At 58.7% G+C, this 11,670-nt stretch overlaps 1 protein-coding gene across 1 annotated transcript; it reads left to right on the forward strand.

Moving 5' to 3' along the window:
• The first annotated feature begins 1,359 nt into the window (after nucleotides 1-1,359).
• Nucleotides 1,360-8,841, forward strand: PLK5 (polo like kinase 5 (inactive)). The gene is made up of 15 exons (XM_016227354.3): nucleotides 1,360-1,464; nucleotides 2,182-2,289; nucleotides 2,457-2,573; nucleotides 2,819-2,948; nucleotides 3,207-3,294; nucleotides 3,717-3,812; nucleotides 3,914-4,112; nucleotides 4,625-4,769; nucleotides 4,917-4,993; nucleotides 5,390-5,510; nucleotides 5,754-5,834; nucleotides 6,001-6,193; nucleotides 6,353-6,482; nucleotides 6,597-6,713; nucleotides 8,454-8,841. The coding sequence occupies exons 1-15, from the start codon at nucleotides 1,360-1,362 to the stop codon at nucleotides 8,637-8,639; spliced, it is 1,893 nt and encodes a 630-aa protein (XP_016082840.2). The 3' UTR covers nucleotides 8,640-8,841.
• The last annotated feature ends 2,829 nt before the right edge of the window (nucleotides 8,842-11,670 follow it).

Consider the following 11,670-nt stretch of genomic DNA (forward strand, 5'->3'; position numbering starts at 1 on the left):
ACTATGTGACAAGCACCGTTCTAAGTGCTGGGGGTGGATACGAGGTAATCAGGTTGTCCCACAGTGGGGCTCACAGTCTTAATCCCCTTTTTCCGGATGAGGTCACTGAGGCACAGAGAAGTTAAGTGACTTGCCCAAAGTCACACAGCTGAGTGGCAGAGCCGGGATTAGAACCCATCACCTCTGACTCTTAAACCAGTGCTCTTTCCACTGAGCCACGCTGCTTTTCCTTAAGCAGCGGCTTCTGCTTATGGTATATACAGGCACACGACACACATGCGTGTACACACAACCCTCACAGCAAGTCTACACGGGACACAATCATGACGGACACCAGATGCACGTAGGCAGACTACGTCTTCAGAAGTTGCACTCACCCAGGCTTACATGGTCCAATATGCAATGCTTAATGCAGAGCCACTTTTCAAACACAGAGTTATGTAGACACAGGCTTACGTGTGGAATGGAAAACACATGCCGGAGAGGAGAACGCATCACCCTCATAGATACGCACAGTCAGACACAATCACACTTATAGAGACCCACCAGACACAGAAATATACAAGGAAAACTATTTGCATCCATGCTCAGAGACGCATATATATATGCACAGAGGTGCAAACATATATCCCCCCAGCCCCCCAAACATGAGCGTGGCTCAGTGAGAAGCAGCGTGGCTCAGTGGAAAGAACACGGACTTGGGAGTCCGAGGTCATGGGTTCGAGCCTCGGCTCTGCCCCTTGTCACCTGTGTGACTGTGGGCAAGTCACTTAACTTCTCGGTGCCTCAGCTCCCCCATCTGTAAAATGGGGATAAAGACTGCGAGCCTCTTGTGGGACAACCTAATTACCTTGTATCTACCCCAGCGCTTAAAACAGTGCTCGGCACATAGTAAGCGCTTAACAAATACCAACATTATTATAAATCAGGGTACATGGAGGGGCACACATGTATACACGTGGACTCACTCCAGACAAGCACGCGGGCACACATACACACACTTAGAAACGGATCCAGACACTAACCCCCCCACCGGCAGCTCTAGGTTACTTTGCAGCTGCCTCTGTGCGTGACCTCTCCCCTCTCCTTCCCTCCCCCTTCAGCCCCCTCCTCCCCAGGGATTTGGCTTGCCTCTCTTTCCCCCCCATCCTCTGGCCCCCCTTCCTTCCTGGCCATCCAATCAGGACACAGTGGGCGGAAGGCTTAGCCCCTGGGGGGTATATGAAGCTTTGGCCAGCCAGGCTCACCCTGCAGACCGGAGCCCAGTGCAGGACACTGGGGCAGGGGCAGGGACAGGGGCAGGGCCCCCGGGTGGGGGTGGGGGGGCTGCGTGGGGGTGTGGCAGGCGGGTGGGACAGGATGGACCTGAGGGGCTCGAGGCGAAGGGAGAGAGACACCCTGGGCCGCTTCATCCGGGACCCAGGCACCGGGCGCATCTACAAGAGGGGAAAGCTCCTGGGAAAGGTAATGGGGAGACCTCCCCGCTCCCCGACTCCGCAGGCCCTACAGCTCCCTGGAGACCCCCTCCCCAGATTCACTGGCCTGCCCCCGGCAGAAAGCAGGAGAGGGGAAACTGAGGTGGTGGCGTCGTCCCGGGGGGCTAGGGGCAGGGTGGAGGAGGGGGGACTCTCCTCTTGGCTGGCAGCTGGGGAACACGTGTGTCACTGCGTGTGCACATGAGTGTGTGTATTTCAGCACATGAGTGTGCGTCTGTATCTGGATGCGCCCGTGTGTGTATTTCTAGATCCATCTCTGTGTATATCTGGGCTGTATCTCTGGGCGTGCATTCGAGTGCAGCTCTGTGGGCTTGTGTATCTATAGCTGAGTGTCTGGGAGTATCTGGTTTTTGTGTGTGTGTGTGTGTGTACCCCTTTCCACATATCTGTGGGTGTGTCTCTGTGGGTGCACATATCTGTATTTAGAGTGTCTGTGTGGCAACTAATAGAAGAACGGCCATATATGAGTGGAGGGATGGCGGGGAGAGGGCTGGGGCTCCAGTGGGCCTGGAGTTGGGGTGGGGAGTGGGACGCTCCAGACAGAGAGGGAAAGAACAGAGGTAATTCTAAAGAGGTTATTCTGTGCTGAGCACTGTGCTCAGCGAAGGGTTTAGGCACGTTGCCTTCTCTAGGATACCCACAGCTTCCTTCTCCCCAACACCTCATTCCTCGCCCCTCCCCCCAGGGTGCTTTCGGCCGCTGTTACAAGCTGACCGACATGTCCACCAACAGAGTGTTCGCCCTCAAGGTTGTGCCTCGAACCCATACCGGCCATCTGGAGCAGCGGGGCAAGGTAAAGACCAGTCCCCTTCCCCCATCAGCTTCCCTCATAGCTGATGGGGGGCAGACAAAGGGGACCCCTGTACCCCAATATCCCCCCCACCGGCCCTCTCGGCAACCCTGACCCCTTCCCCACTACCTGCGCTCCACCCCAGAAGCAGCCGCATTTCCCGCTGGCAGGTGGAGCGGGAGATCGAGCTGCACAGCTGCCTGCGGCACCGCAATGTCGTTGGCTTCCACCGGCACTTTGCTGACCACGACCACATCTACATGGTGCTGGAGTACTGCAGCCGCAAGGTGGGGGCCCCTGACTCCGTGGTCGGGGGGAAGGGGCGGGGAAGGTTCGATCTCTAGGGCTCTCTGGGTGCCTGCCCTGGGGTGGGAGCGGGCTTCGTGGACTTGGTGGATCTCGGCCCCGGGTTAAGATCTAACCGGATCATTCCTCTGGGATCTGTGGGGTGGGGGAGATTGGGGCGGGTGGGGCGGGGGCAAGGAGGAAGGCAGACAGCACCCACAACCCCCATCTTTCCTGATCCCTACAGTCGCTAGCCCACATCCTGAAGGCCCGGAAGACTCTGACTGAACCCGAGGCCCGCTATTACCTGCGGGGCATCGTTGGCGGCCTGCGCTACCTGCACCAGCAGGGAATCATCCACCGAGACCTCAAGCTCAGTATGAGCCCCTGGAAGGCCGGGCAGATGGGAGGCTGGAGGGAGAGGAGGTGGTGGTTGGGGGCGGGGAGGAGGTTTATGGAGAGGGTCCTGAGCGAAGGAGGCGGGTGGGAGAAGAGGGGATAGGAGGCTGGGGGAGAAGGAGTTGGGGAGAGGAAGTTGGGGGATAGGAGGCTGGTGGAATAGGAGGCTGGGGGAAGAGCGTGTTCACCCCTTTCTCCATCTCTGCCCTCACCCTTCCTTCCCCTCCCTTCTCCAGGTAATTTCTTCGTCAATAAGAATATGGAAGTGAAGATCGGAGACCTGGGACTAGCCACCAGAGCAGAGCCAGGGGGCCGCTGCCGAGGGTGAGTGGGAGAGTGCGCGCGTGTGTGTATGGGAGGAAATTAGGAATGTCTGGGGGAAGGGAGAGGTGTCCAGGAGGGCCCCCGTCGTTCAGTTCCTCCAAGTGTTCCGGTGCCGCTGGCAGAGGGGACAGGGTCCTGGGCTGGACGGCCTTTGGGGCTGCCCCAGAATGGCCTGACTCGGGGTCTCATGTGTCTGGGACAGAGCCCGAATCTGAACCCGTCGAGCACCGTATCTGTTCCCCTACTTGCCTTTCTTCACCCCAGCCGGAGGAGGGCGGAAATAGGGGTGCACGGGCCAGTCCCCGCCTGGCCCTGCCTTCCTCCAGTCCGTGCACGATTGATATGTGTGTCTCAGGCTGGGCGTGGGGGTTACTGTCCCCACCCACGACCCTGTCCTGCCCTCCTCCTCCCTCCAACCACAGGGTGCTGTGCGGGACGCCCAACTACCTGGCCCCTGAGGTCATCTCCCGGAAGGGTCACTCGGTCCAGTCGGACGTCTGGGCTCTGGGCTGTATCATGTGAGTGGCGGGCAGAGCCGGGCTGGCGGGTGGGAGGAGGGGGCGGTCCATTCCCTTGATCCAGGGGCTCTCCCCACCCCGGCCTCTCCCTCCCTCCTCAGGTACACGGTGCTGACCGGCAGCTCCCCGTTCAAGGTGAGCCACCTGCGGGAGATGTATCAGAGCATCAGGGAGGCACGCTACCCCGTGCCCGCCCACCTCTCCCCCCATGCCCGTCACCTCGTTGCCTGCTTGCTGGCCCCCAACCCTGCCAACCGGCCCAGCCTGGACCAGATTCTGGCGCATGACTTCTTCACCCAGGTATGTGCGCTCGCAGGTGGGTTTGATATGGGGGTGTGGGGGAGGGGAACCCACGTGGCTCCGGGTTTCCACACATTCCCCACCCTACAGGCCCTGGCAGAAGTCACACGTGCATGACCATGTGCTCTAACTAGTGATGGCCTGTGAGCTGGTGCGTGAAGGGAGATGTCGGGAAGAGCGGGGACCCTATCTCCCCAACCCCGGGAGTGTCCACCCCTTGCCTCCTGTTCAGGGCCACTGCTCCGGAAAACCTTCTTTGACCCAGCCCTCACACCCCTTCGACTGGCCAGCACCATCTATGGACCTGTTTCTCCTCTGCTCCCTCCTGTCACGGCTCAGTAGAGATGGCTGGCTAGGGCTGGGTCCGTTCCGTGTCCCCCACCGGACCACCTGAAGGCAGAGGCCCCTGGCCCCTCTCCAACAGGGACCAGGCGTGCTCAGGAAAGACTTGGTTACAGGCTGGTACCTTGTGCACCCCTTCCTTATCCAATGTCCCCCACATCCTCCTTCAGGGCTTCACCCCCGATAGGCTCCCCACCAGGTCCTGCTATGCGGCTCCCATCTTTGCGGTCACCCAGCCGCTCGGCAAGCTTTTCCAGAAGGCCACACAGAGGTTCCTGGGGGGTACTGCCCTGCCCTTGCCCGCACAGCAGGCCCGTGAGTAGAGGGGGCACCGAGGAGGGATGGGTGGGGGCAGGGCTGAGGAGGCTGGCTGAGGAGACGGTGGGAAGGCCCCCGGTGTTCCCGGATCCCTCTCCCTGCCACATCGCTTTTCACCCACTCACCCATCGGTCCCTCCCCTAGGACCCCCTGTCCAGGAGTCGCCAGCAAACCACTGTCTGCGGCCGGCCCCACAGGGTCCCAAGAGCCAGAACATTGAGGTAAGTCACTGATGCCCCCTCCCCGCCCACCCCCCAGAGAGGGGAAGGGGCAAGACAGAGGGCAAAGGAGGGCAGAACGCTTCCCATCCATCCTAGTGTGGGGGAGAGGAGAGTGGTCTTTGTCCTGCACCCATCATTATGAATGCGGAAGTCGGGACTGTTAATGGGGGGCTGTTAACGGGGGCACCAGCAGGATGGGGCCGCCCCGGGAGGGTGGTATGGGCAGGCAATCTGGGGTCTGTCTAGCCCCTTCCAGAGGCTCTGGGGCCTTGCGGGAGCCCCAGGAGGAGCGAGGCCGGGAGCCCAGCTCAGACGGCAGATGGGAGTGGGATTGGCTGGAATGTGGGGAAGCACTCCTTCCCCTCCCATCTCTCCTTGCCTGCTCTCCTTCCCCAGATCGTGCACCCCTATGGAGGAGACCCATCCAGCGGTGCCCGACTAGAGCCTCCGACCCTGGACCCTCCAATCCGGCTGCTCATGCGTGGGACCCTCGGGAGCCCCCTGGATGGCAGGGAAGGTGAGTTGGAGAGGAGAGGAGGGAGCGGCTGAGATGTGGGCAGGTTGATTGCCGGCAGGCGTTGGCCGATGGCTTCCCCGACCGTGGCTGGATGCCACCATGGGCTGCCGCCGGCTGAGAATGGGGATTTGGTCCTGCAATTCGGCGAGGGGAGGATGGGGGCAACACCCCGGGTTCCCTTCTCCGGTCGCTCTGGGTCTTCTTCCCTCTCACGCCCGGTTACGGTCTCTTCCTTTCCCACAGCAAGGCCCGAGGGGAGTCCAGGATTGGGGGTGCACCCGGCCACCCGGATCCTGCAGTGCTGCTTGGACTCTGGACCTCCAGGTAAGGCCTCCCTCCCCCCCCCCCAGTTAGCCCCTCGTCCGCACTGGGTCTTCCTACCCACGTGCTCCGGTCCCAACTGTCCCGGTTCCGTGATCGAAGGGGGAGGTCCGGGGATGCTCTGCCCCCACTGAGTTCCTCGCTCTCTCCCCCCCGCCACCTTGCCCAGCGGAGCCGATTCTCTGGGGGCAGCGGTGGCGTCAGCAGAGGTGGTGGCAGCAGCGACAACAGCGTCCCGTGCTCTGCGTCACTAAGTGGGTGGATTACTCCAATAAGTACGGTTTCGGCTATCAGCTCTCGGACGGTGGCTTTGCCGTCCTGCTCCGCGACGGCACCCACATGGCTCTGCGTCCACCCCTGGGGTGAGTGCCCCGCTTGTCTCAGCTGGCTCTGGCTCCAGCCGGGGGTGGGGAGGGGACCCCCCGCAGATTCAGGGCCCACGTCCCGGCTACCTGCTAGACACACGCGTGCACTCTCTCTCTCAGACGCTCACACACTCACTCTGCTCTGGCCTCTCCCAGGTGCGTCTGCTACTCAACGGGGCAGGGGGAGCCCATGACCTTCTCCCGGACGGAGGTGCCCCGGTTCCTGGCGGGCAAACTGGCCGTGCTGCAGTTTTTCACCCGCTACATGCAGCAGCAGCTGCTGGAGGTGAGGCTGGGAGCGGGGACGGGAAGAACCCCGGAAGGGATTTCGGAGCACTCACTCACCTGCTCCGTCCCGCCTCCTGGGAGGCTCCCTCCAACCCTGCCTCTACCTCCACAGGGAGGGAACCCGCCAACACCTCCGCTGGCTGACATAGCAGTCCCTGGCGTCTCCCTGCAGCATTTCCTCAAGTCGGATCAGGCCCTGCTTATGCTCTTCAGTGATGGGACACTGCAGGTAGGTTCCAGGGGATGCTCTGGGGCCAGGGCACAATGGAGCCACATTTTGGCTGGAAGCACCTTGAGGGCAGGGATCATGTCTACCACCCCTAAGAATAATAATCATCATCATCATTATGGTACTTGTTAAGCCCTTACTATGTGCAAAACACCGTTCTAAGCACTGGGATAGATACAAGTTAATCAGGTTGGACACAATCCATGTCCCACATGGGGCTCGCGCTCTTATTCCCATTTTACAGATGAGGTAACTGACTTGCCCGAGGTCACACAGGAGACATGTGGAACAGCTGGGATTAGAACCCAGGTCCTTCTGACTCCCAGGCCCGGGCTCTACCCACTAGGCCACACTACACCTCATCCTTCTACTGGACGCTCCCAAGTGCTTAGTACAGGGCTCTGCACACAGTCAGTGCTGGATAAATGCCGTCGATTGGTTAACTGTGAGAGGGTGGTGGAGAGGGCAAGGGCCAGGTCGGGGGAAAGAGAGAGATAGAGAGAGCCACATTTGTCCACGCCCACGGAGAGTCTGCTGCTCAAGCCCGTCTTCAGCCTTTCCTACAATAGAGTGTCCAACAACATCTTTCTAAAACTCCTCTCCTCAACTGGCTTTCTCACCACCCCTGGCATCGAGCAAAAATTTCCCCGCATTGGGTCTGAGGCCTCCTTTTCATCCATCTGCTCTCTCTTCCTGCTGCACCCCAACTTACTAGACTGTAAGCTCCTCGAGGGCAGAGAACGTGACTACCAACGCTGTTGCATTGTACTCACCCGAGTGCTTAGTCCAGTGCTTTGCACGCAGTAAGCGTTCAATAAATACTGTTGATGTGATCTACTGATTACTCTCCCAGGTGCTTAGTAGAGTGCTCTGCCCACAGTAAGCCCTCAATAGATACTATTGATCAAACTCACACTTCACCCCTCCCAAGCAAACCTCCTTACTGCCCTTCGGGCTTTCCTCTCCCCGCACCCAATCCATTGTTTCTGCCTTTCCCCTTGCCCTGGAACTCCCTGGCACCCCAAATCTGCCAAACCCTGTCCCCTCTTTTCCTTTAAAGACTAACTCCCCCTCTCGGGATCGCACCTGGGGAATTTCAGTACTCTACCAGTCTTGACTACGGGGAGGGAGAGTCAAGCAGAGGCATATTCATTCTTAGCTTGGGCAGTGGCTAGCGAGTGGAAGGCAATCTGCTACAAGTCAAAACTCACCTGCGCTGGGCATGCAGCGGCACGGGAGAGAGTCGAGGGTGGAGACTCAAGTTTACTGTGTGGAAGGAGGCGGTGGTAAACCGCTTCCGTATTTTTGCCAAGAAAACTCTATGGATACGCTACCAGATAGATTGCAGATGGAGGTGGGGTGTTCTGGGAGAGATGTGTCCATGGTGTCGCTATGGGTCGGAGACGACTTGACAGCATAAGACAAGACAAAAGACTAACTCCTCCAGGATGCCTACCCTGATTTATTCCGCCCCCCCCCCCTTCCTGGTCATTCGAGTGTATAGCATTTGCATGAATGTATAATCTGGGGGTTTTTTGCTTGCTCATCAATTTGTTTAATGGCCTCCTTGTTTTATTTTTATCATCTGTATCCGGGTTCTTGTAGCCGGCTCCTCTCGTATGTTTGGCATGTCCACTTGGCTACCCTATTTGATGATGATGAAAATGATGAGTTGGGTGCTCAAGGAGGGGGCAGTTAGAACTTTTTCCCCGCCAACCGCTCCTTCCTCCCCACTCCCAGGTCAATTTCTACCGAGACCGCACCAAGCTGGTGCTGAGTTGGATGGGCGAGGGGCCCCTGCTGACCTACATTGACCAGGAGCGCCGAGCCACCTCCTACCAGCCGGGCACCCTGCAGCGAGAGGGCTGTGCCTCACCCCTCCGCCAACGCCTAAGTTATGCCCTCCGCCTGCTCCAGAAGCTCTAAGGGGCTCCTCCCTCCACCCCAGGGATGGGCTCAGGCTAGGACGACCAGGAGCCAAACGGGCCCCGGGGTGGGTGTGGCGGATCGGCCCGAGGGCTGAAGAACCGGACGACGGCTTCATCGGGAGGCTTTCACCTGGCGAAACAGCCCTGGGATCCGAGGCGCAGAGAGACACTGGGGGATGTGGGGAAAGCGGGGGGAGGGAAGGAAGGAGAAAGGGGAGGGCGTGGGGGCTACAAGGCAGAGATGAGTGAGCATTGGCTGGGAGCAGCATAGGGCTAGGGGCTACCTGAGGGTACAGAAAGTACAGAGGGTTTGACTGGGAGAGCAAGAGAGCAGAGGCTGAGAGCAGGAGGGCAGAGGCTCAGAGCAGGAAGGCAGAGAGGCACAGTCTGAGTTGAAAAGAGACCGAGGAACGGACAGATAGGTTTGGATGGAGGGTGGGGGAAGGGGCAGCGTAGGCCTGCCTGGTGCAGCTTGGGAAACCCAGCAGGTTGGTGGGATGGAAGCTCAGGATGGTGGAGCAGAAGAGGCCGAAGAATGGACATAGCCCAAGTAATCCCCAGGGGGGTTTTCATACCTTGCCTCCAAGGGGAACCCGCCCCAGTGGATGCCAGTCCCTTTGCCACCGCTGATGTTGACCGGGGTAACCTGGCCCGGTTGGTCTCCTGAGCTAGAGGTGGAGAGGTGGGGAGCCCTGGAGTGGGTAGCTTGGAGGGGCTGGGGGTTAGGGCAGCCAGAGGGACGAGGCCAGAGCAGGGTTCTGGACAGGCTACGACACAAGAACCCTGGATCGTCGGCAAGGTGGAGGTCGAAAGGGGTGTATCCACGCCATCGAGGCTGCTTCTCAAATGCTCTTTTTCCATTAAAGTACAACTTGCTGCATGGCGTCCGCTGTCTGTTCTGGTGTGTGCGCCGAGGAGGGTCTGTTAGGGATAGCAGCCCCTCCCCCCACTCCTATGGAGCCTCCCTCTGTGGGCTCTGGCCTAGATGTGAGAACTGGATGGAGCTACCCCAGAGGAAGGAAAGTGGGGGAGCAGCGGTGTTGCTGGATGGGCCCGGATTCACGCTCCTGGGGTTGGGCTCCAGCCAAAGCTGGGCCAGCGTTGGGTCCGGGTGGGGCTCGATTACGGACACGCGAGTCCCCGGCTCAGCCCCAAGGTCCATTCGTCCGAGGGTTGTGTCTCTGACAGCTGCGCTGGGACGCTCGCGGGAATTGAGGAGCTGCGTGGCCTGGTGGAAAGAGCCCGGGCTTGGGAGGCAGAAGTTCTGAATTCTAATCCCGGTTCCACCACTTGTCTGCTGTGTGATTTGGGCAAGTCACTTCACTTCTCTGAGCCTCAGTTTCCTCATCTGCCAAATGGGGATTCAATACCTGTTCTCCCTTCTACTTAGACTGTGAGTTCTAGGTGGGACAGGGATTCTGCCTGACTTGATGATCTTCTATCTACCTAAGCACTTAGTATAGTGCTGGGCACATAGTAAGCATTTAACAAATACCACAATAATTATTGAGTGATGGTGACCCTCCTGGACACCCATCCTCAGTTAGTGATGGATCATCTGACACTGCTGACATTCCTCCTACAACCCTGACTTCCCCTCCAGCAGCCCATTCAAGACCCTCAACCGTCGTTAATTTCCTCTCAACATCCTTAGCTTCTGTTTCTGCCTCTCAGTTGTTCATAAGACCCAAAGAGCGAGGCTCAGCTCCGTGGTCAGTCCAGCCCGGAACTCTTTTGTCTCTTACAGAGGCACTGGGATGGTTGGAGGAACCGGGTGACCATGACCCTCCTGGACCCCCTATCTTCGTAGCCAGCAACGGACCATTCGACACCCTTGAATTCCCCTCTACATCCCCGATTTTCCTTCTAGTCATCTTGCACGGACTGTTCTTCCCTGGACCTATCTAAACCCCTCTTGACCCCCGCTGATATTTTCTGCTACTCGGCTTCCTCTGGGGATGAATTCCATCTGCTCACTGGTTGAAAAAGTGGTTTTTGTTGGATTGTTTTGAACCTACCACCTTGCAGCTCCACTGGGTGCTCCCTCACCTTGGTGCCATCGGATCTGGGGAACCACAATTCCATTTTCTCTCTGTATTATTCTGTAACTTTCAACCTTGTCCCCTCTCAGCCCACGTCTCTCCAGCTGGAAGAGCCCTCAGCCTCTGGCCTGGGTCAGAGGCCAGAGACCCATGCCGGGGAGTGAGAGGTGGGAGATGTGGGGGGAAGGAGAGACCGGAAACCTGCCAGAACAGGAAAATCCACGTGACAGGAGCCAAACCGCTCAGTGCTCTCACAGCGGATGGCACGACCATCCTTCCCGTCTCTCAAGCCCGCAACCTCGGTGTCATCTTTGACTCGGCTCTCTCGTCCACCCCACACATCCGATCCGTCACCAAAACCTGCCGGTCTCACCTTTATAATATCGCCAAGATCCGCCATTTCCTCTCCACCCAAACGGCTATCTTACTGTTACGGGCTCTCGTAATATCCCGGCTGGATTATTGTGTCAGCCTTCTCTCTGATCTCCCTTCCTCCTGTCTCTCCCCGCTCCAGTCTATTCTTCATTCCGCTGCCCGGCTCATCTTCCTGCAGAAAGCTCTGGGCATGTCACTCCCCTTCTTAAAAACCTCCAGTGGTTGCCTATAAACCTCCGCACGAAACAAAAACTTCTCACTCTAGGCTTCAAGGCTCTCCATCACCTTGCCCCCTCCTATCTCTCCCCCTCCTTCTCTCTTTCTACTGCCCACCCCGCACGTTCCGCTCCTCTGCAACCCACCTCCTCACCGTCCCCCGTACTCGCCTAACCCACCATCGACCCCTGGGCCACATCCTCCCGCTGTCCCGGAACGCCCTCCCTCCTCACCTCTGCCAAACTAATTCTCTTCCCCTCTTCAAAACCCTACTTAGAGCTCACCTCCTCCAAGAGGCCTTCCCAGACTGAGCTTCCCCGTTTCCTTCTGCTCCCTCTCCTCCCCCTCTACCTCCCCTTCACCTCCCCTTAGCTAAGCCCTCTTTCCCCCCCTTTC

This window comes from Ornithorhynchus anatinus, chromosome X1, assembly GCF_004115215.2.
Source record: "Ornithorhynchus anatinus isolate Pmale09 chromosome X1, mOrnAna1.pri.v4, whole genome shotgun sequence".
Classification (NCBI taxonomy): domain Eukaryota; kingdom Metazoa; phylum Chordata; class Mammalia; order Monotremata; family Ornithorhynchidae; genus Ornithorhynchus; species Ornithorhynchus anatinus.